The sequence below is a fragment of the Parasteatoda tepidariorum genome, chromosome 9 (assembly GCF_043381705.1).
Source record: "Parasteatoda tepidariorum isolate YZ-2023 chromosome 9, CAS_Ptep_4.0, whole genome shotgun sequence".
Classification (NCBI taxonomy): domain Eukaryota; kingdom Metazoa; phylum Arthropoda; class Arachnida; order Araneae; family Theridiidae; genus Parasteatoda; species Parasteatoda tepidariorum.
The window spans coordinates 78,118,517-78,144,880 of record NC_092212.1 but is presented as its reverse complement, the minus strand read 5'-3'; the positions used below and the strand labels follow the sequence as shown (position 1 = coordinate 78,144,880).

At 28.7% G+C, this 26,364-nt stretch overlaps 1 protein-coding gene across 1 annotated transcript; it reads left to right on the top strand.

Annotated features, from left to right (window-relative positions):
* The first annotated feature begins 3,274 nt into the window (after positions 1-3,274).
* LOC107449475 (uncharacterized) lies at positions 3,275-15,214 on the top strand. The gene is made up of 3 exons (XM_016065001.3): positions 3,275-3,408; positions 8,481-9,197; positions 14,157-15,214. The coding sequence occupies exons 2-3, from the start codon at positions 8,488-8,490 to the stop codon at positions 14,455-14,457; spliced, it is 1,011 nt and encodes a 336-aa protein (XP_015920487.1). The 5' UTR covers positions 3,275-3,408; positions 8,481-8,487; the 3' UTR covers positions 14,458-15,214.
* Positions 15,215-26,364: the final 11,150 nt, after the last annotated feature.

Here is a 26,364-nt window from a genome sequence, read left to right as displayed (position 1 = left end):
GTGCCGAGTCCGTGACCCAGATATTAAATTTTCTTAACTTCTACCCCGGTAACTTAAATTTGTTTTAGGGTATTTCAATAATTTGATCATTTGCCAACAGACATTGCTATTTTTGTAACGGGCCATACTAATTGAATAAGTTTTCAGTATTTTTTAATCTGTCTGACACTTTCTTTTGTCTTATTGCAGTGCTACAGATACCTTTAGTAAAATTTAAAAATGCATCATTCATTGCTCAATCTGCCTGACGTATTTCAGGTAATTTACAATAAGTGCATAGCAGTAAAGACTTAGAGCCTTTTTAAATTTTTATTGTAATGATTCTAAGCAAATTCAATTTAACTGAATAACTCTTCGCACATTTCCTAATTTATCTTAAGGCATATGGGTTGAGAGCAATTGATCTAAAAAAAATCATTCAAATTAGAAAATATAAAAAATTTTACCAAAAAGCTTTGCTAATTGCTAATGAAAGCTTTGCTAATAAAACTTTCTGTGATTGTTTCACATTTTACCACATTCTATCTCATTTATAAAATCATATACTGATAGAATTATCCATCTAAAATTACGGTATTATAAACGGCACCAGTTTGCCCATCCAATTAATCGCTAAGTTTACGGTAAAAAACATTTTGTACCTTTATGGGTTTGGAACCCATTAAGGTACAATTAATGAGGCTTAAAAAACAAAAATGCAAAACTATATTGTTTTATAACCATTTACAACTAGCATGGTTTCAAAACCACAAAAAAAGAAACTTTACTGAACATTGGAGCTAGGCATTTCGTTAGGAAATGGGCATTGGAGTTAGTTTGTAGTTGGGTTGTATTTTGAACCGCTGAATGTGGTCTAGTTAATTTATTTGGTTGTTTCACATATCGTAAGATATGGAAAATGCTATACTTCTTGTAATAAGTAGCTTTATCGAGCTGCCATCTATGCGTGGATAAGAGTATCGTATTTTAATAGTCCAGATTCACAAATTGGGGAGTGCAGGACACTGGGAACTTTTGATATGTTTAGGGGAACAACGTGGTGTCAGCGCACGGACTCGAACCCCCGTTCATATGAGTGACAGATTTGCCTCCTCAGCTATAATATGTACCCAGCTGCAAGGAACAAAGTGACATTATTAGGTGGACCTAATTGGTGCGTTAAAATTCTGGTTATTTCACCATATTAGGTGAAAGCAGTTAATAAGTTGTTTTTCTCAAGAATACCATCTTATTTTTGATAATTTGACTGTTTTGTTTGAATATGGTGAAATAGCAATTTTATAAATTGATATTTAACCATTTTTTTCAGGAAATCCATTACAGTCAAAGAATTGTAGTCTGGATTGTAGAGATTTTCTTTTTTCGTTTTGCTGTACAGCTACAAATACAGTTTTTCTTTCCCAAATATAAGTATTTATGTACTATGAAGCCACACCCTTCAACATTAAAAGTTTGAAAGAAATATTTTACCAACTAGTGGAGAATTAAACCAGAAATTTTCATAACAAACTGTATTTCTATAAAAAGTTTTATAAAAAAATTAAGAGTATGTCCATTTGTGTATCTGAACTTTCTAATCTGTTTAAATCATTTATATGAAGTGGTGGGAAAAAATCCTCTAATTCTAATTTATTAAAATATCAATGCGTTTTCGTATTACCATTAAGAAATATCTTTTCTAAAAATCATAGATTTTCCGTAGTAGTCCGTTTAAGTATTTCTGTAGTAATATTTCTGTAGAAGTATTTCCGTAGAAGATTTTCCGTAGTAGTAGTTTCCATAGAATGGTATAACTCAAACCTTTTTCAGTTTTCAAGTAATTTTATAGCAATAGTTTTCATTTGTAATCTGTATAGTTTGTACAGCTTGCAATAATTTACAGGAATGCAGATTTTTCTGCAAAAGTATTAGGTTTTTTTTTCTTAAATTTATACGACTAGGTAGTTTTTGGACAGCAGTTTAAATAAATATGGTAGAACTTAAATAAAAAACAAACGAAATTTCAAAAATAAGCATGTCGGCAAAAACAGTACTTCAGGGGACACACTGCTCTGCTAACATGTAACTTTCTGTAGTCAGTGGACAGTTATTTTGAAGCAAAAAAGTTTTAAATTTTCCAAAATACAATCTTCTCCACATAAGTATAATTAATTAAATTTTTACGAAACACGACGATTTTTGGTTAGAAAGTTATTTTACGAAAATTGTTAGTAAGTGATTCAAAATAAATATTTTACCAGCTAAGCATTATATAATTTACACAAATCAAATAACATTTTAGGGATAGCTAGATATTCTACAGCAATGAATTGATCAAAATATAGTTTTTTTTTCTTTCTTAAATTTAGCAAAATCGAGGAACTTTTTGTATAGCAAGTCATTTTACAATTATTCTGTAAGTTATCCATAACATTAAAAGCTAATTTTAGTACATCTTTTAGAAAAAAAAAGGAATGTAAAGTTTGAGTGCATTGGCTTTTAAGTAATTCGAAATACTGACTTTTCCAAATAAGTACTACAAAATTCAGACAAATCAAGTTACATTTTATATTGAATTGTCCAAAATATAGTTTTTAGCCGCATGCATGTTATTTTTGCTGTTATTTAATTTATTAAATCAAATCCTTTTTTATAGAAAGTTATTTTACATTAACATGGACAGTTTGTAAGTTATTCAAAGCATTAAAAACTAATTTAATAAACCATTTGGGAGATAAAAAATATATATATCAAGTTAGATTAATCCTATGCTTAAACGGTTGAAAAAACATCCTTAACAAAACTCACACAATAACCATAGTCCACAAATAAAGCCATATTCGTATCGGTCAGTAACATTAAATAGCCACAGTCCACTGAAGTGGATGCAATTAATCAAAAATAACACGAATAATAATTCAAAAACAGGATAAACATCGTAACAATTCGAAAGAAAGTGAAAGCCCTCTTAAAAGACGGCTTATGGAACTTGGGACATCACCTTGAAAAAACGGAAACTACTAACTGTAACTTTCGAATTCCTGTTACACTTTCAACCACCCTTAGCATAGCCAATAGGGCGGCGTTAATGGTTTTTCGAAAATCTGGGCCAAATTTTGATATCGAGGAAGTGAAGATATGGCAAGATAGAACACCTTTTTTTTTGTTCGAATTAAGGAGGGGATGAATTCAGAAGGGGACGAAAAAGGGGGTCGAAACTTTAATAGGCGGAGTCTTTGTATGATCTGCAGTGGCTCCCTCTTAGTTAGAGAAGCGAAACTCAACGTCTGTCGATATATAGGTCAGGGTTAAAAAGCGTGGAGTAGTATTTAAAGAGTGGTTCCACCTCAACAGCAACGATTCAGAGCTTAGTCCATTCGGGAATTACATCTAAGGAATACATACACTTTTCAGTGGAATTTAGCAAAGGTAAGTACACTCACTGGATACTTATACATGTGGATATAGAGAGTTCGAAGCGTGAAATTCGATGCAGCATAATGGATACTAAAACGTAAAATTATAAAACATGGAAGTGATTTTTTTCCCTCGTTGTTTTAGTTATTGATTAGTAATGCACCCTATACCGGCACCCATGGATAGAATGAATTAAATGGATTTAGAACAAAAAATTTTAAAAAATGAGTGCAATTTTACTTTTAAACTTGACAGACGAAATTTTGGTTTGCGAGTGATTTTGGAAAGATGGGATTGCTCAAATATTAAAAGAAGGAGCTTTAAAAAAAAATAATAAATTCATTCACATTTTAAAAATTTATAATTTGTTTGTATTTATGAAAGAAAGTCTCCCTCGAGAAGAGAAGAATGAGGAGACCCGCGAATCGGAACTGTTGCCCTCTATTGGATTAATTCGGAAATAAAAAGTAATGCCAGATAATGAATTGAATTCAACTTGCTTTTATGTGAGCAATGAATTAATGTAAACTTAAATAATCTTCAGCAAAAAGAATTAAAAAATCGAAAAAAGATGTAATGATATTTATGTTCTCTATGTAAAGAATGTTATCACAAAAGCTTTTCTTTGATTCAATAATAGATTAATCGTATGAATTGAATGAAAACCTAACTTTTAAATCTGGGAAATTTACTTAAATTTTTTTTTTTTTGATATTACTTTTAACAATGTTTTAAGTTAACTGATTTTTAGCTCTATTTTAACTTATTTAAAGCTTCGAAACTCTTAATATCTCAAAAAACGTTCTTTATTGCCTTATAAAAAATGCTTATGTTATACGTTTCCAAACACTTGATAAATATTCATTTAAAAAAAATTTTTTTTAATTAATTTGATGAATCATTTCATGATTAATTGTGCTAAATATGTTTAAAATCGTTAATTTTATTAAGTGTATTATTATGTACATAAAATAAAGTTAATCTTAAAATAAAAAAAGCTAAAAAATGAATTTCTAAATATCATAATAATGCTTAAACTTTGACCTTAAAATAATTAATTTTTGCTGGTTCAGATTAAAAAAATGCGGCACTCTCAAAATGATGTGTTTAAATTTTAAATGTATATGCAGTTTTTAATATATGTACATTTTGTTTAAAATTATTAATAATAAACGTTATAAACATTCGAAAAATGCTTAACAAGCATCAGAAAAATTAGATCATTTTCCATTAAATAAAGTACCTGTGTTTAATTTATCATAACAATGTGATACTCATAAAAAATTTACATTATTTCTAAACTTTTTTATCTCATTATTTGTTTCAAATTCTTTAAAGTGCATTTCTAAATTTTGCTGAATCATAAAATTAAATTATTATTTTATATTCAATAACAAATAATTTAATGATCTTCTCTGAGGTTGATAAGCCTGTTAATAATGTAAAATAATAATCCACATTATATTCTTAATATTTAATATTCCACTTTTAGTATATTCTCATAAAAAGAAATGGATCATTAATGACATGTTTTTGTATTATATATTCATAATTTGCAAATTTCCCTAGTTTTTATACCCGAATATATCACATTGAATTCCATTAAAACTAATGCTATTTCGAAGCTTTTTTATTTATTTATTGAAAACTATCTGCACGTGTTTTAAGAAAAATAGTTAAGATACAATACAATATTATTTTAAATTAAATGCTATTGCTCATTTTTATGAACATGTTATAAATATACTTAAAATTCTGAAAAATGTGTGTTATAAATTGAGGGTGAATTTTTATCACCGCCGTAGATCTATGTTTTTGAAATCTTAGTCAGATATGAAGTCAAAAAAGATATTAGATGGAAGCACCTTAGAGGTCGCACATAAAATTTAAGCGATGAAAGAACAAAAATACCCACTAAATCTGTCCATTCACTAAAGAATAAGCGGGATAAAAAACGCCAAAACCAGTTTAAATTCCGGATGAAACTTGGTGACATTTTAAAGATTCGCCTTTCAATTTCAATTATGCTTTCTACAGAAATGAAACAGTTTTTGATGTTTTTTTATTAGTAATTCGTTTGATTTTAAAAGTATTTTGCTTCATTATTTTCCTTGATTAAATATTCATTTATAAGCTTCTATTGTTCACTAATTTTTGTCTAGGATTGAATTCAGGAGTTTGCGTGTGTATGTTAACTTTTTAAATTTTTTTACAACAAATTTACGAAGTAGTAGTAAAAAAGTAAACGCACACCGGCTTTCGCGAGAGAAAAAAACGATATCTATATCTAACTCGTCACTAGGGAGGAAAGCAGGACTAAAGATATCAAAGCTACTTTGATTAAAAGTCGAACTTGGAGGTCTTTCTAATAATTGCTTTTTTCTTCCTATCTGTTTCCCCTGACAAACAAACGGGTTTTGATTTGTCCGGTCACGCTTTTTTCAGCTACAATCCGCTAGATTTTGAGTCAATTTAAGTTTTTCTTCGCTTAAATATCAATTTAAAACTCTTAATGCGATCTTTTTTAGTTCATTTTGAGAAGGATTTATAAAAGATAAATTAAAGGCTGCCATTACGGAACACCTTGTTATAACTGGACTAATAATCATCATCCATATTCAATATACATACCAAGTTAAATATTCCTTAATAACCATATGCATATATTTATGACTAGAAAAGTATTGTTACATTGAACTATTTAAATAAAAAATATTTTGCATATTAAAAATATGTAACCTTAAAATAAATAATTTTTTTGTATAGAGATTGAATTCAAATTGTCTTCTTTTTTATAAAAAAAACATATAATGAAAATATTAATTAATGTTTAAAATTTATTGTTATATAAATCGAGTAGTAATTATACTTAATTTTATAGTGTATATCTCGCTTTTAGTTGTTTTTAAAAGTAATTTAATTAACAAATGTTGTAATTGTTTATCTTTTTATTTTGTTTTAACTTTATAATAATATACCTTAATTTCCTTTTATAGTTTTCGTAACAAAAATAATTTTTTAATCTTAATATCTCTACATTTTTCAATTCAGAGAGGTATTTTTTAGAATTAAATAATATAGCTGTCTAGTACTACGACTGGTTATAGTACTATAACTAACCTATATATTTACGAACCGATATGGACTCTAACGACAAGTGTTAGAACTATATAAAACTATAAAAATAAAAAGCATAATTTTTTTGCTTTTTAGTGACTTGATATTCTATATCAAATGGTTACAATATTTTTTAATTAAAAAATACTTATTCTACGAAACTATGCTTTGAAAAATATTTAAATTAAACGTTAAATTAATAATTTTAAACCATAACATCGTTGCTTAACGTCATTTTACTTTCAGAAAATTATTTTTATAATTGGTAACAGCAGACGATATCTTGATTAAATGGAACAGAATGAGAAGAATCTTTTAAAAACGAAACGCATTTATATCGTCATTTTAATTTTAGAAAGCTATTTTTAATATCGTAACAACAGACTATACCTTGTCTGAATAAAAGAAAAAAGATAAAAACATAGTATACATTTAAAACCCCATTTCAATTTCAGAAAGTCATTGTAAAAATCGTAACAGCCAGACGACTGCTTGTCTAGATCCCACGAAAAGAGAACAAAAAATTAAAAACATAGTATACATTTATATTAACATTTTAATTTTAGAAAACTATTTTTAATATCGTAACCGCAGACGATATCTTGTCTAAATAGAACAAGAGGAGAGGAATCGTTTGTAAACAATTTTTCATGAAAGAAAGATGAAAATAATTGTTTTCTTTTTTCTCTCCCACGTTCTACTGAAAATGATTACGAGGATGCACGTGGAGATTCTAAACAAGCGTAAAACTGGAGCAAACTCCTATAATATTTTCAAACGCTCCATGGAACACAATGATCTACATTCGTTTTTCAATTCGCCCAGCGGGCGAAGACTAAAAACTCAGACTCTCCCACCTCCCTTCTCCTCCCAAAGAAAATAATTTTCAATCTCATTTTAAACGTATTTCTTTGATTTATTTTAAAGAAAGAAAAAAGGTGAAAGTCTTCAAACGATTAAGAAAAATGAGATATTTTGCACAAAATTCGACCCTCTGCGTAGTTTTTTTTTTTTTTTTCAAACAATATTTTTTTCTGTGATCGAACAAAATTATTATTTTTTTACAATATATATATTAATTTAAAAAATTTTTTTGTCTTGAGTAAATTTAGTGTTGAATATTCGACCACGAAAAGGCAAGTGGGGGCTTCAAGAAAATACAGTATATTTTTCCTATACACTCCAATATGTAGTCCAAATTAAACACGTAGTTCAAATTCCGTAAAGCGACTCCGGACGTTATCCATAAATATAGGTTAATAAACTGCGAAATGCTGTTGGAACAATTTATAAACTATTTTTTAACATATATCAGTATCGCTGAAACACTTCTAATATCGCTGTAATACTTCCTGTTATGTAATACTTCCACTATCGATATTTTAATAACTGATATCCATTTTCTAAATGCCGCTGCAATGTAATTATTCATTGTAATAAACCTGTTGTGCCGGTATATATTATAAATAACAGTGAAAACACAAGTGATGTTTCAATGATTATAAGTTGTTATCACAATGATATCACAAGGAATTTTTAATACCAACATAACATTTGATTTTAATTGATTGATTGATCTGATTGTTTGATTGATTGATTGATTAATTGATTGATCTGATTTGATTTCAGCAGTTTTAACGCATCCAGAAGAAGCATAATTTTGATAAAATAAAACTTTTAAATATTTTTTTATTTCTGGAATTTATCTAATTCGTTTATGTTAGCTAAATATACAGTTTCCTTGTTTTAGAAAAAAAATATGAAGTGAGCGTCTAAAAAAAAGATTCATAAAGGATGCATAAAATACATTGTTATTCGAATCACTCTTACTTTGTTATTCGAATCATTATTACTTTGTTATTCGAATCACTCTTACTTTGTTATTCGAATCACTCTTACTTTGTTATTCGAATCACTCTCACTTTGTTATTCGAATCACTCTTACTTGATTCATTCTTTATTTGCAGCTAAAACATGGCAAGACCACTGACCTTACTGGCAGTGACGTTAGCCTTACTCCTTGGAGTAAAGGGTAGCTATGGTGGAGGAGATTACGGTGGTGATAGCGGCTACGGTGGTGGTGATGAAGGTTACGGAGGAGGTGGAGAATATGGTGGAGGAGACCACAGTGGTGGAGATTATGGCGGTGGCCACGGTGGTGGAGATTATGGACATGGAGGTGGTGATATTGGTGGTGGGTATGGCGGTGGCGGAGATTATGGCCACAGCTACAAAGAGCCAATTGTTCATGTCATCCATAAGGATGTCCCAGTCTATCACAAAGTAGCTATTCCCAAACCAGTACCAGTTCCCAAGTACTACCCAGTTCCAAAACCAGTTCATGTTCCTCACCACGTACCAGTTCCAGTCAAAGTTCCAGTCTACAAGACCATCCCTAAAATCATCACCATCCCTAAACACGTACCAGTTCACAAGATAATCCATGTACCAAAACATGTTCCAGTCGGCGTTCCAGTCCCCGTCTACAAGCCAGAACCAGTTCCAGTCTACAAAACCATCCATGTCCCTAAACCAGTTCCAGTGCCAGTCCACATTAAAGTGCCAAAATATATCCCTGTACCAGTACACAAAATCATTAAGGTTCCTAAACCTTATCCAGTCCCAGTAAAGGTACCAGTCTACAAGGAAACTTTGGTGAAAAAACCAGTTGTTCTCCACGTACCGTGAGTATAAATATTTTTTTAGAAAAAGTTTTTACAGTTAGTTTCGTTTAATAATATTATCTTATAAATTCTTTGAGTTACAAAAATATTTAAAACAAAAATTTATTTTACTTCCGTTTTTTGAAAAATTTTGAAGGCTTGTTTGGTTTTAATATGAATATTATACGTTCTATAAAGGCTACAGTTAAACTATCGTAGCACTAGTTCTCGGCAAATGTTCTTCTTCCAAGCATAGAACTCTTCTATTTCTTCCAATTTAACTAGAAGAAATAGATCTTCTTAACCATTCATGTAATAATCCTGAAAACTTTCCACAGTGTCCAATTTAACTAAATTTCCAACCGCCAACTCAGTTTTATTTTAGGCTTAGCATTACATGAATAATTGAAAAATAATGGCACGTAACACATTAAAATAATCTGCATTATTTATTATACTTTAAACATAAATAATAAAAGAAATAATTATCAGTTATTAGGCATATGAATGAAATTGAATTTTGTTGAATGAAATTGAACTACTGATTAATTATTTAGTATCACTAATTTCGCCGTAACATTGCTTCAAACTCATACCACATTAAAATAAGTCATATTAAAAATTAATCACATTTATTAATTTCCTTTGAAAAAACTCTATTAACTATTGGGTTAAATCTGATACACGTTTAATAAATAAAGGGCAAAATGTTTTAACTCAATAAAAGTAAACTTTTCTAATTTAACACGAAATTAATAATAGATCTCATTCTTACTACATTTTTAGGTAAATAAAGAGTGGTTTAACCATTTGTCAAAATAAATAAATAAATAAATAAAATAAGAAAAGATAAAATGAAAAATTTAAAATAATTAATAAATAAAGAGTTAAAATTAATAAATAAATAAATAAAAATAATAATTAATAAATAAATAGTTAAAATTAATAAATAAATAAATAAAAATAATAATTATTAAATAAATAGCTAAAATTAATAAATAAATAAATAAAAATAATAATTAATAAATATATATGAATAAATAAATAGATAAATAAAAAAGATAATAAATAAATAATTAAAAATCTGCAATTGTACTCTAATTTAAAGGGAAAAAACTTTTATTCAATTTACAGAAATTTCTGTACTCAATGCCATGAAAAATATTTCAATATTTTACTAGGCTCTTACCATTTTTTTAAAAATGTTGATCAGGCACAAATTTTTACATTTAAATTATTCTATTGAAATATGTTTCCTTTCAAGTTCCAAATCTGCATTCTAATAACATCACCACTAAGATGTACAAAAAGAAAAAGAAAAAAGAAATAACAAACAACAAACTTTATTAACAACACATGATTGCTAAATAAAGAAAAAATCCCAGATTTTTTTTTTCTCCGTTATTTTCCAATTTTACAATGCATCATCATAAAAATATGTTTTCATAGTAAAAACAAGCTCTCAGAGGAAGGAATCAAATTTCTAAGAAGTTATGTGAATGGTTAAAATAGAAAAAATAAATATAAATGCTCAAGAATTCTGATATCATTTTTCCTTTGTCCACTCCGTCCAACTTTTCTGCTCTACAATGACAATGGTAAAAGTAATATATTTTTTATTATTAGTAGTTATCTTATTAGTTACCCTGATTTATCTCATTTTCTTTTCTAACATTTATTTTTGTCTCATGGAAGTAATAAATCACACTCATATCAAATAAGCAATCAATACCAACCTCCTTTTTAAAATCTTTTATTAAAGACATAAGACACAAAGATGAAGTATCAACAATTCAAATGCATAAAAGATTTTGATATGCATATTCTATATTGTTTCCAAATGTTTTTCTTTAATCGTTTTCTTTTTCTCTGTAACAATCGAAGATGAGCTCTTTTATCCCTTAACGTTTGGCAACGGTTGACTTCACTGAAAGAAGATTCCTATTCAGTCACTGGAAGAAGATTCCTATTCAGCAATTCGCGAGCAGTCATTAATTACATATTAAGATGAAATATAGGTTAATTCTTTCTGGAACTAATATTAGGTTAGTGGATTGGACAATGACCTAAAACTGGCGATAAGAATTCGAAAGTTCTGGAAGAAGATAACAGAGATGAGGATGCCGGTAAAAGTGATCGCTAGGTGTTTTGAAACAGAAAGTTCGCTTCCCTGGGGCTACTGTTCGCTCTATTAGAACTTTTTCTTTCAGAATGTCAGAAATACCAGCACTTAATAATTCTTTTCCTTTTTATTTTCGTATTTAAAATGAAAAGAATATATAGACGAAGAATTACGTGAAACTTATAATCATCTATTTTAATATTATCTTGTAAATAATATGGTAAAGTGAAAAAGGGAACAAAATTTAATGAAGAAACGGTTTAAACTATTCTTTTACAAAATCGTTTGCAAATTTTCGGAAATCGTTATCCGATTTTTAGAAATCGTTTTCCAATTTTTTACATTTTGAAGCAGAAGAACACAATTCATATTATTGTAATCCAAAAATAATAAAAGATAAGTTTTGAAAGAATCGGATTACTTTTGTAACATATTTTTTTTAAGAATATTAATGCAATGTAGTTATATAATTTAAAAGTATAACACAACAATATACAGCTGTATAGTAAGTAACTCTATCAATACTTAAAAAAATTATATCTGATTAAGTCTAAAAAAAGGCAATTAGAAAAAGTTTTTTTTTATTGTACTCATAATACCAAAATATGAAGTATTAGTCCAATAAATACAACTTTAAATACAGTCATAAAAAAACCGTGATAATAAGTATTGGTTATATATTTTGTCTCTTCAATCCATTTGAACTTTCTAAACCAATTCTTTTGCAAAATTTAAACAAAAAAATCCTTTTTCTTCAAAAACCATATTTGATACAAAATATGCATAAACTGTTCGTAATCATAGTGAACTTTTAAAATGGTCACAGTTTTTTTTTGGAATAATATTGATATAGTTGTTATATAAAATTATATAAGTGCTCATTTAAAAATATTATTATTTAAATTAATTTATTTATCAATTAAAAGATGTGTTAATAAAATATTATCGCTTTGACACATCTGAAGCTCTATGAGAGATAAAAATACAAGTCTCATAATTAAAATATAACGCTAACTCAACAAAAAATTACATTCGAAATTACGTCTGTTTTGACACAAAAAAAAAATCAAAACGATTATTGATGCTCTTATTTCAATTTTTTTCGTGGCAACGCTCTACAGAATTGATGTCTTCCTCTTGCTTTTAAACGATTTCGTCATGTGTTATATCATGTCCATCTCAGTGCATGACTGATAAAAATTTACCCTCAATTCCTAAATCCATTTGTTACGCCATTTTCGAATTCCTCATGGAAAAAAAATATTTATTCCTCAGGTAATAAATTTTTTATTCTCAGTAACTGTTTTGATGAATTACTGTTTTGTAAATACGGAAAAATATTGCTGATGTCGTAAAGTAAAATTACAAAAGTTTATTTTATTATATTTAGTATACTTTTGATTAATGTTTTTTGGGAAACTAAAAAAAAAACTGAATGTTCAATAAAAACGCAACAATTCATTTTTTTTTTCATATGTGGTTTCCTTACTATAAATTATCTTCAGATTCAATTCTTATTTTTTAAGATTTCCACCAATAAACCATTGTGATGAATTTCAGAAAAAGTTAAATACAGCATTTAAAAAAAAATACTTATACGAACGTATAATAAAATTATAAAATTTTTAATAAAAAATGAATTACATAATAATATAATTAAGATGATTTTCGCATTTTTCAGTTTTGCGTAAGCCATTATTTTTCTGTAGAATCTTCTTTATTTTTAAACTACTATAATCATTAAAAAAATTGCACGAAAAAAAATTAAATAAGCTGATATCTTTGTAAAATTCAAGTAATTTTTACACTAAAAATTAAAATTTCAATTCGTAATATATCTCAAAAAGTATAACTTAATTTTAAAAAAATTCCGTAGCTCGCTTTAGATATAGACTTTGTTAAGTAAAGCAAACATGTCTGTAAATATTGTTAGATTTATGATTGTGTACATCTTAAATACAATTTAAAATGCAATATTTAAAACAGTTCTAAAATTTTGAAATCACTTTAAACAACTAGATAACAACTATAACGAACTGCAACTTTATATGGTTAAATGCAAAACTTATTTTGCAACGAAATCTTTAACACATACGATCCGAATGAATAGCGTGGTTTGAAAATTAAATTTATTGATTTAATTGAGACAAATATCATTGCTTTCAATCTATCGATTTGAAGCAGCAAGTTTAAATAATTTGAATCAAATAAGTATTATTTATTAATTTAAACTTAGTCGAAGCACTTTGATTTAATATCGTTTACTTCAAATACTTCAAATAACATTTAAATAACTTTCATTCTAATGAATTCATTTAAAAAAACAAAAAAACAAATGAGTTGTATAGTGTTTCAAATCACCAATGAGACTTAATACATTTGATTTAAATCACTTTAACGATTAATTTTCTTAGCTCAAATTATGGTACATGCATTATATGTCTCTTGCTATGTATGAATAATATAGTAAGCATGCTGAAATTTACTATATGGCTATTAAATAATACTTGCCTTTCAAAGATTTAACTGTAAAAATTAATTTTAACCGAAATTAAGTTTAACATTTTACTAGAAATTTTGGGCTTACAAAAGATTTGGTTAAAATTATCTGAGATTTTGGGTTTTTATAGGTACCAATAAAAATCTAAAATTTCTTGTCCGTTATTTAGATTGACTTTTTATGCTTCAATAATTCTAATTTATGTGAGCAATGGGAAATGTCTTAAAATAATGTATATTTCGTTATAAATATATATTTCGTAATAGATAATTGTTGTAATAAATATATATTTTGTATTTGAAATATATAAAATATGCATATTTTGCGTACGTAATATTGATTACGAGTTTCATTGCAGAGTCTACGTCAAAGCTCATAGTGAAGGAGGATATGGTGGTGGAGATAGTGGATATGGTGGAGGACACAGCAGTGGTGGATATGGTGGTGGCCAAAGCAGCGGAGGATATGGTGGTGGTCACAGCAACGGAGGATATGGTGGTGGTCACAGCAGCGGTGGATATGGCGGTGGAGATAGCGGATATGGTGGAGGAGATGGTGGATATGGTGGTAGCAGCCATGGAGACAGTGGATATGGCGGTGGGGATAGCGGATACGGTGGTAGTGGAAACGAATATGGCGGTGGACACGGAGGATGGTGAAAGTTCTGAAAATCTTAAAAAATATTTAAGAACTTTAAATTAAGATCAAATGCCTTTATGCTTTCAAGCATTCCAATCATGGACTCTTTTGTAGATACGGTTACGAATCTCTTCCTCATTCTTCCATTTTTTTAAAAAAAAGAAAACCGCTTTTCTAGATGTGGCCAAACTCTTCTAACACAAGCTAAAATCAAACAATTTATTTAAATGTGTTTTCAAGCGATTTTATAAAAACTCAAAAGAATATTCTAAGTTGCAAACGATTCTAATTTCGCTTGTTTATCAAAATTCTTTCTTTTTTAAGTTATTGTATATAAAATTGACTACAAAGGATTTATTGGTTATGTCCTTTAAAAAGGATAGTTCTCAAATAACATCCTTAGAAATGCTGTTCATTGTAACATATACGTCATAAGAAAAATTGTATTTATGAAATCACGATGGCAACACTAAAATTTGTATATAGAATTGTATGCATTTTTCCTATGACCTAAACGATCAAACATTCCTTTTTCTGTGGTATTTTCACACTTTTTTTTTCTAGAGTCTTCCAATGTAAATATTGTAATTGCTCGGTCATCTTTATTTCTTTGTTGGTTCTTGTAATAAATCAAATGCCCAAAGGCGGAAATGATGTCACAAAAGTCACATGATAAAACGTGAACATAAAAGTCGATCGAGCTTTTCGTCCTTTTGGGCTTTGAGTTGTATGTGGGACGCTCTCATATATTGTTAATAAACTTATTGTTTTTATTTATATTGATTCAGTTTACTCTCTTTGCTTTGTTGTCTGAATTTAATTTAGTTTTATGTAATAGCATCACGTAATAAACAACCTTACAGTTAGTAAGAATTTAAAAGCTTAAAGTAGTAGTCCTCTAATGTTAAAGCACTAAAAAAATTGCATTGATTTTATTTAATTAACGATATGCAATGTTTATGTTAGTTTTCAATACAATTTAAAAGGTCTTTTAGTCCCTTTTAGGCTTTATTTCATTAAAAATTATTACTTTAAACTAATTTAAATAAAACCTAAATTTTCAACAAACATTTCTTATTTTCACAGATGATCAAAATATTTTTTTTTACTTTTAATTTTCACACTTCTGCTTAAAAAATTTTAAAAAAATACCTAAAAGAAATAAAGTGTCAAATTTTGAAAAGTGATTAAAATTTAGTTAATCACTAATTTAGATTCTTTGAATATTTTTACTGGTAACAAAGTGCTGCACGATAGTATTTTTTCCTTATTTTTTAAGAAAACACAAAAATCTAGAATAATTAGAATAATTTTATTAATTTTGTGCATTTATTAATTTTCAGTATACATAATTAAGTATATATAAATGCTTTAAGAAAACATTTTTTAATGAAGAAGCTTGTTTGAATATCTTAACCGTTAAAATTGTTTTGGTTGTAGCTTTTTTTTTTAATTCATTTTCTTTTCCGCTGTTAAAATAAGTTGCCTTTTTCTGTATATTTTAATTGAAAAAGCTATTTATCAAAAAGAATATTTGGGAAAAAAATTTATGTTCACGAAATAACTTGCTAAAGTTACGTGTTGCCAACATCGTAAAAACCAAATCCAATTATTGAAATTATTTCATTTATGCAATGTATTCAAAGGTAAAGTTAAGAGTTAATCTATTGTAGAAAAAATTAAAAATAAGTTATGAATACATCAGTAAAAAAAAGAGTTCAGGCCTGTGAAACAAATAGAGCAGTAAAAGAACATGGGATTAGTATTTTTGTGGTGATTATTTTTTCGATTCTGTTTTTGAAGAAAAAATAATAATTATCTAACTGTTGAGTTTTCTATTTTCGTCTTAAATATGCTGGTTTTTTAGAGAAATATATTTTGATATTATCGAACAAAACCTAATTTTACCTATTATCATATTATTTTAAAGTTCATAAGCACTAAAAATTATTAATAAAATAAAAAAACGATTTAATTTTTTTCAACCTGAATCGTTTTTAAATATTTTAAAACTGTGAGTTCAAGTTTAATCTTCTCATTTTTTTTTATTGTTTTTAATCTTGATCTATTTAATTCGAAACTGAGCTAGACTCATAGCATAGTTATTATATTAATAGTTGACTTCAGCGAAAAATATTATTACTAATGATATTATTTGAGTATATTTCAACTTTCTCACAAATCTATGGAAAAGAAAACTGAAACTTATGCTTAAAATTGTGTTTTAACTTAAAAGTTTCTTTAAAATTATCTGAGTAAGATAAATGTTTCTTGAAAACTATATGTATACATATAAAATCTTATTTTAAACACGTGATTTATTACATATTATAGTTTTTCATAATTTCAAACTCTACCTATAGAAACATGTATACTTAACTGCATAACTAAACCTGCATGACTTAAATTAATTCCATTACGGTTGACCCCAAAAATTATGGCTTATAGCATGGGCTTAAGGCCTTTCTTTGACGCGACCTAAATCAACAAACAGATCGTCTTCACAACGCCAAAATCGATTCTGAAATTGTTAATATTTAATTAATTGTTAATATAAAATAATTTCTGTTCTTGAAAAACCAATGGATGGACAATATGTTTAGGATGATTAAAATCTCCATGATGTAAAACACTAGAATAATTTAAAATAAGATTTTTAAAAACTAGAATAAAGCATTTTCCTCTTCTATAGCTTGTTTACCAGGAAAAATGTTTAGAATTAAGAAATAAAATTAAAAATAAAATTAATAATAACAGTTTATATATTTATTTTTCAAGAAACGTACATGACCTATCTACGTGCCTTAAATCATAAATTCGTAGTTCTAGCCTACAGTTTTATTTATCTCTTGTTAGATGTTAGTTGTCACCGTGAATAAGTGAATGATCGCAATGAAGAGAATGTCGACTTTCACCTTTGAATGTCAACAATCACACAGTCGCTTTGGTGAATGTCCGAAATATTTGTTATACCCGATTTTATATTAATTTCTTCGTTGATATCATTATATTTATTCGATATAGCTGCTGAGGATGGATTAGAAGAAACATCAGTTGCATACCGGGCAGTGGTACTTGCCTTTAAAAAAACATCAGTGAAGGTAGGGTATATCGGGCAAATGTATACCGGGTAGTGGCACTGAACCTTAAAAAAACATTGATGTAGGGCAGCATACCGGGCAGTGGCACTTAACTAGACCTAGTATATATTTCGAACAATTACCAAAGCGACTGTGTGATTGTCAACATTCACTGTTAGTAGTCAACAACCACCTATTTCTGTCATTCACAGTAACATAGTCATTATTAATTTTTAAAACGATGTAAAAACTATATAATCAATTCAAAACTAATATTTAAAGAACTTAATAAATTTTAAATTAATTTTATTTTGCTGGAGAAAAGTAAAAACAACTCTCGGTTTTATTTTCGCTTGGATTTTTTTAAATTATATTTATCTTCTGCAGCTGGTTGTCACTTTCGAATAAAAATTAGTAAACAAATTTCGCATAACCTTGACAGAGAAAAGAACTCTTGGCGAAATCCAGTTCAATTCAGTTCAGTCAACTTGTTGAATCAAAATCGAAGAAAAGGGTTGTTCGAACTGCTTTCTTTGGGCATGTTCAGATTCAGACCTAAATGTTCGAACAGTTTTAGCTGCGGGCAGTATGATGATCTATTTGCAGCAGGAAAATATCGCCAGAATTTATTCTCTAATGTTGTTATAACATTTCTCTCGAACGTGGTTGTTTAACTTCCTCTTATATCGTTGCCAGAAAGTGAAAAAAATATATTGCATTTTTAATATTTGTTTATTTTCAATACGGATACAATGTTTTTTTTCTGCTACTTAGGTCAACGGATTTTTTTTTCTCCAGAATTCTTTCGTGAAGTTCTAGTTCAGAACGGAAATGGCTGTTATTAAAGGAAAAAACCGTGTTCCACTTTTTCAACCGAAGCGAAAGCTTCTGCCGGATTCTTGGTGACCTTAACTCGCCAATCGTCTTTGAGGAAAGTAAATTAAATTAAAAAGTTTCAATTTTAAATTTAAATATAGTCCTCATTCAGCATTAATGGCTTTTCAAGAAAGAAACTAGTAAAATTACTTTGCTTGCAAAGAAGCAAACAAAAATAAAATTTTAATGTTACGGCCGTTCTTTGAATTATTATCCTACACTTATGTCGTGTGTAATAATTCTTAAATATTGTTTTTATTTTAATATTATTTTTGGCGGAAAGGATAACTATCTGAACTACATATAACTATACATAACTATCTGAACTCCTTTTTCAATATTTTTAGAAACGGATATTTCCCATAAAATAAAATGACCAATTTTGATAAAAAAGGGTCCATTACAAAATATTAGTCAGTGATTACTTACTTCAATTTTAGTATTTTCAGTTCAATTTTATTTTGTTTGTGTTACAGAATCACAGGAATCTGAAAGTAACAGGTCTGTAAATAGATACTGGGCAAGATGCGAATACTAACCTTAAGTGGGCTATTTTTAGTGACAGCTAGTTTTTATTTATTACAACATCGTACCAGTGAAAGTGACATATTTACAGAGACGGATATTTGGCATGGATTAAAAAGTCGCATCGGTTTATAAAGTAACGGGTCTGTTAAAATTTTTGGCTACTTGCGAATATATACTTCAATTTTAAAGTGTACAGTAACAGACATTTTGCATATAGTAACGGGTATAGTACGCATTTAGTAAATAAAAAGTAACAGGTCTGTTAAAATTTTGGACTACTTGCGAATATGAACTTTAATTTTAAAGTTTATTGTAATGGATATTTTGCTTATAATAACGGGTATAGTACGCATATAGTATATGGAAAGTAACGGGTCTGTTAAAATTTTTGGCTACTTGCGAATATGAACTTTAATTTTAAAGTTTACAGTAACTGATATTTTACATTTAGCAACGGGTATAGTACTCATATAGTAAATAGAAAGTAACGGGTATGTTGAAATTTTTGACTACTTGCGAATATGAACTTCAATTTAAAGTTCACGGTAACAGATATTTTGCACCTAGCAACGGGTATAGTACGCATGTAGTAAATAGAAAGTAACGGGTCTGTTAAAATTTTTGAATACTTGCGAATATGAACTTTAATTTAAAAGCTTACAGTAACTGATATTTTGCATATAGTAACGGGTATAGTACGCATATAGTATATAGAAAGTAACGGGTCTAGTAAAATATTTGGCTACATGCGAATATGAACTTCAGTTTTAAAGTTTACAGTAACAGATATCTTGTATATGCTACAACCACACAATCGTTTTAAGTTTTACTTTAAATGATTGTAGGAATTTAAAGGGATATTATTAAAAATGCATTTTCAATTACATCTCACTTTTTAAAAAAAAGTCCCTTGAGTTACAATTTTTTTTAAAAAAAAAGTTTACTATATTGTAATTTAGATAAAATATGTTAACTTATTGTTATCAATATTCCCTTTTATGAAGAAAGCGTCGGATCAATTTAAAAACATTCAGAGGATTTTTTTCATTTTTTGTTTGCATATAAAAGCTAATATTTTGCTTTTATATTAACCTATAACTTTCAAACTTGGCCTCATTTATCATTACAATATACCAAAATCCACTGCAAAATTATAGATGAATTAGATGAGGTACGAGGAGGCCTAAATGTAATGTCAATATTCGCTTTACAATAAGAGCATCGGAACTTGCAAGAACAGAGTTCATAATCTAATTGGGTACTTGCACTTAACATGTTCACGCCGGGGTGACCCACCGGTGGGTCACGCTAGATTTTCTTATCTTGGCGGCGCACCGGAGTAAAAACTGGTAACAAATAAATTTCATTTTTTAGTTTTTTTCCGGGAATAATAAAAATCCATAACTACCAATTGTTTTTAACGGATGCAATTTTTATATTGAATTGCTTCTTCGCCGTGATAAATTTCCTTACAGTGAATTGTTATTGTTGAGAATAGATTAACTCCTCCCGAATATTATCTAATATTGAAATAGTTCTTCAGAGATGCCAACTGCTCCGGACACGCCAAGATAATTAAAAAAACGGTACTTAACTACAAACTAAATTTTGCTTATATAACTATTTTTGCTTGCTTTTTGAATGATATAGCACGACGTAAGTACAACAAAGTGGTGAATTATGTAAACCTACAAATTATTCAGAAAAAGTGGTGGATGAAAATCTACTAAATTGAATTGATTAAACCAAGAATCACAATTGATAAACTACCACTCTAAAATATATAATTGCTGGCCGGAGTAAGTTGGCATCTCTGGTTCTTCTACCAGTATTTTCTCTTTTCGCGTACCAGTATTTTCACTTTTCCCGGCTTGAACGTGTCAAAGAAGAAGAAGGCCATGGATACCCACATACGTGTACCTATGACGTCAGCGCTATCTGATCGCTTATACGCAAAATGGCGTGTAAAAATTTAGCCAAGTTTCTCCACATAAGTTAGAATATTAATTAACGTGGAAAATCCACGCATATTACTTAGAAGCTTTAAATCCCGTTAGTCAGTGAGATGAACCACAGTCCCATGCATCAAGCTCAAAACAGGTAAACCCGATAGCTGAAGTTTGAATCCCGAGTTGCTCTGTTGTAGTAAGAGTAAATAACAAGACTTGTTATTAGTGAATGTTTTTATGACGCAATATTTCTCTACTGTTAAAAAACTTTTTTTTTCGTTTTTGATCGCATATTAATTTTAATATAATCTTTTAAATTATCTTGAAAACACGCAGGCACCTCGGTGATCTTTTTCGAGGAAAAATTTTTTGCCAGAGTCCTATGAGGTTGGACTTGATTCTTAGTTAAAAAGCTGAAGTAACAGTTTTGGTTAGGAAAATCTAACTATTGTGCAACAATTAAAATCCAAGAGAACTTTATTACAAAGGGCAGCCTTGTTCGCTAAAAATATGTGATAAAAATTTGAAAAATCCATGTAGAAAACTATTTTAACTAAATTAATTTGGTAGTTAAATCAATACAACAAACAGTGAATCCAAATGTATTTTTAAAAAATTTTTTTAATTTATTTTTTAAAAAAAGTTCTAAAACTGTATGTTCTTTCGTTTTTATTTATATAAGTGTGCTTTAAATTTCTTAGAACTATATCTTGTAAAATATATCTTCGATAGGAAACCATACTATATTTATATTTGTTTTGCGTAAATGTTTTTAATACCTGACTGGGTAACAAATTCAAATCTTCCGGAATACCCGGAATCGAAAGCAGAAGGTGGGTTTTTTGTTTTTCAGTGCAGCCATCAATGACCAAGAAATATTACCAAGAAATATACGACTTCAGACACGAGGCACGCCACAGCCCGTTTCACAGGGAGGACTCATTCAAATTTCATTTATTCCTCCACAGATCGTAATTTTGAACTGAACCAGAGAACGATCAATCTCCAATTCAGTACCTTCAGGGGTATGATTTGTTATGGAATTTGGAGGACTTTGTGAATTCGTCAGATTTAACGTGCACCTGCCGCTATTTAATACACAAAGATTCTTCGGTAGGCAGGATTCGATCTGACAATCTCACGAACACGAGCCCAACGTCTTACCAAACAGGCTATTCCGGCCAAAAGTCGGTATAAAACGAGTTAATCATTTTTCACTTTCACTTTGTAAGTTTTTTCTAAACTACAGCTCAAGTTGGCAGCTATACCAGAATTAAATTTTTTAAAGCCAAATGCATACCTGCCAACATTCACTCTTTTCGAGAATATATTTTCCAAGTGGTAGTAAAACAATTACCTAAAAACTATCTTCCTCAAAAATATATTTATTTTTTTACCAAGTTGAAATTCGCTGGCGTAAAGACTAAAATGCTTTTATATATTTGTTGTCATTATTTATATGTAGTGGTGGTCAAACTCATTTATAATTATTATTATAATTCAAAACTGTTAGCGGAATAACATGAATTTCGCTACCACTTTAAATATGGAATTAAAATCTCCCGGGAAAACCGGAAGAGTTGGCAGCTATGCAAATGGGTGCTCGATTTCTGTCCCACGACAGAAGTAAAACCAAATCATTCGATCTAATCCCATCTTACAAAAAATATTCCTACAATAGGATTAACAATCCTTAGAATCAATTCACATTCTAATTACATTTTCACTGATTCTTCAAAATCTGAAAAGAACATTACAAAATGTCATCGAACAGAACAAATTATTTATAATAAATTACCAAGATTCTTTACTTTAGTAATAATCTTAATCACATATTCATCAGTTCATTTATGATGAATTCCCATCATAAAGATCCGCATCCTATAATAGGGGAAAATCCATTTTTTTTAAGAACACATTTTATGGCATGTTTTTCAGAAGAGTAAATGAATGAATAAATCATTTAGAGCGAAACGATATGGAGAGGAGAAAGTCATGAAAATTCCTAGGGAATTTAACGACGCTTAAAATAATTTTAAAAAAATGAACAAATGCATATTTTTTAGTCTGATTTCTTACATTTCTGGAATTGTTTTAGTTAGAAATATGATTTCATTATTAACACGGTGAATGCCATGGGGGTCACCGGTGACCGGCGCTGAGTTTGTTCGTAGCGCACGGGGATCACCGGTGACAGGCGAAGCCAAGATTATTAGAAACACATAATTCGAGTAAATTTTTAATTTTTTTAATATTATTATCGTTACTAAAATGGTTTGAAGAAATTAATGCAATATAGAACACACAAAAATAGTTTTATTTATATACACAGAGATGCCAACTTGCTCCGGACAGCCAATAAATATTTTCAAGTGGTAGTTTATTAATTGTGATTCTTGGTTTAATAAATTCAATTTAGTAGATTTTTATCCACCGCCATTTCTAACAATTCGTAGGCTTACATAATTCGCCACTTTTTTTAGATACTTCATGTTAAACCTTTTAAAGCAAGCAAAATCTGTCTAATATTTGCAAATTTAGTTAGTAGTTATTTACAGTTTGCCTTGACGTGCAAGCCATCTAAAATTAGCATGGCATTCACCTGGGAGCTTTTCATCCCATCAATTATGTTTTTTTTTTCCAGTGGTAGTAAAATAGAATTTCAATTGTATGCAATTTTAGATAGTGCACGGTCACTAATAAAGAAAGCTGTGGCCGAACTAAACTTAGCATTTGTGCCTATTAACTCAAAGTCTAATACTTGGTTTAGGTCCCAGGTATAAGTTAATATATTGCAAAAAATCTATTCACTATGCTAATTTTTTTAAAAAAAATAGTAGCTTCTAAAGAGTCACATAATTATTGACGTCGTAACTCCGAATCATGTTTAAATGTCAGTATCTAATATCGTTAATTGTATTTAGAATCAAAAACATAAATATATGACAATATCTACGTGGTAATAGTGGCAGGATAGATTTGTAGAAGGTATTTTTTTAAAAACATTATGCGTTAAATTCATATGCACAGTAAAACCAGAGATGCCAACTGCTCCGGACAAGCCAAAGTAATTAAAAAAGCGGTAAGTGTCTACAAAGTAAATTTTGCGAATATTTGACTATATTTGCATGGTTTTTAAAAGGTATAGCATGAATGAATATTATAAGCCTACGAATTATTTAGAAATAGTGGTGGATAGAAATCTACTAAATTGAATTTATTAAACCAAAAATCACAATTGATAAACTACCACTTTAAAATATTTATTTGCTGTCCGGAGCAAGTTGGCATCTCTGTAAAACGATTAGGGACAGGTCTTGGTCTACCTTGTTTTTTTCTAAAAAGAATTCCAATAATGCCCCACTTAAAAAAAAAAAACAGCGGCGTAACTACCACTACGATTATGAACCATCAATTCACTATTATATAAAACTGCTAAGTTAATTGGATATAGAGGATCTTTTAAATAGATGAACGTTGGAATTTTCAATTGGACTCTCCACATAACACCACTCTAGAACTTAAGAGTTGCATTATTACTGAACCATGGTATCTAGTTTATGTTATATAACGTTTTGTCAAATTGCGACGCATTTTCAGACAAAATTTCACTTGTTTTGGAACACTATTTTGTGAGATATAAGAAACAATGACTTTTTTCACTTTAATTTTAGAGAGAAGAGGTAAACAGACAAGAGCGGAAATTTAATACCCTGAATTTTACTTATTTATTTATTTCATTTTTTTTTCAGGTTTTATTTCCAAAAAATTTTCATTTTATTATGACATTGGTTCTTTTAATATATAAGAGTATGAACGTAATATTTCGTATCTTGTCAATTGTAATCTACGTTATTTTTTATTAAATTCCAAAATATGAATCTGCCAGTCGAATTTTTTACGCTATATTATAAATTTAAATATTATTTCAACAAGATTATTTTTTATAAATATTACGGCTGCATACGCTTACCTTAAGCTTTTGATCTGGGGTATTATTACACCCTGCATTTACTTTCCCTGATCCTAACGCTATTTTCTTAGTGTTTTTACACCAAGTATTTGTTTAATTTATTTCTCTAAGATAAAAGTATTTTAAAATAATAATAATAATTGTCATAGCAATTGTTATGATATTAAAAATCTCCCTAAATTAACTTTGAGATAATTTTCTGATGAAAAATTCAAGTTAGTTTTGAAAAACTTACTTCACAATCAAATTCTGTTTTAATTTATGAACATATTTGGTTTTCTATAGTTGACGTCTTTGCATCTACAATATTAGTGAAAATCTGATGGTCAATCTATTACCAAATTTTACTTTTAACATTATATATAGTGCTGCCATCTATATTAAGGCATTATTATTGCTGGCAAAGAAAATAATAATGTCATTGGTAAATAAGACGTTTCAATTTAAGTTGGGAAAGTTTCCGAAATGACTTGGTTTAGCATTTAATGGAACTTATTTCGAAATATGGTGCTGCCATCTAGTTTTCTCGCTTGAACACAAAATCTCTACACTTTGACTCAGGGGTTATCATTTAAAATTCTGGAAAAATGCAAGTTGTATATTTAATATCACGATCAGTTGTACATTTAACATCACGATCCAAGCACTATCTGTTTGATATGAACGCTCTCCTTCGCAAAATATATATATATAGTAATTATTCCTCCTCAATATATTACTCTTTAACATATCTTATAACTATCATGATCTTAGTTTTCAATAAGAGTTTCTGTTCAGTTTTGATTTAAGAATTTTTAAAAAATAATCTTATAAATAAAAATCCCAGAAATTTTTTTTAAAAAAAGGCCTTTACGGAAATGGTTTAAAGACAAAACTTTAGTAGCATTTTAAAAATAACACAGAAAAATTTCGCATATTATTGATATATTTATGTGTAGTGACAGTCAAAATTACTCTTTACAAAATTTTTTAAAATCTAGCAATTATAGCTAATTTAGCGAAAGAGACTATGCTAACCTTCATCTATCATAAGGTACCTCACGAAAGAATTTGCTTACCGTGTTTTATATACTAGTGAATTGGCTTTTAATATTTGTAGCGGTAGTTACGCCACATTACTTCTCTTCCAGAATTTTTTCTGTGATAGAATTCGATGAACGATTACCACTAGTTGATTCATGCTGTTTATGTATTTATATCATTTTCACTCATTATATATTTTCTTCATTTTTTTTTTCTTTTTTAAGCATTTTGCTCATTATTTTTTCTTCTTTTTGTTTATAGCAATACGCTTATTTTTCTTTCTTCAATATTGTTTACTAGCCGCCTAAGGCGGCCAACTGTCCGCCACGCTGAAGGTTTTCACAAATAAAGTTTTTTAAAACATAGCAGGAAATCTGAAGATTAGTGGACAATTAAAGTGTTCCTGTCCTGCAATTTTGTCTTCATATCCAGTTCTGCTGCAGATGTGTTATAGCTCTTGAGGATGTTTGAAATTATATAGCTACAACGCTTAAGAAA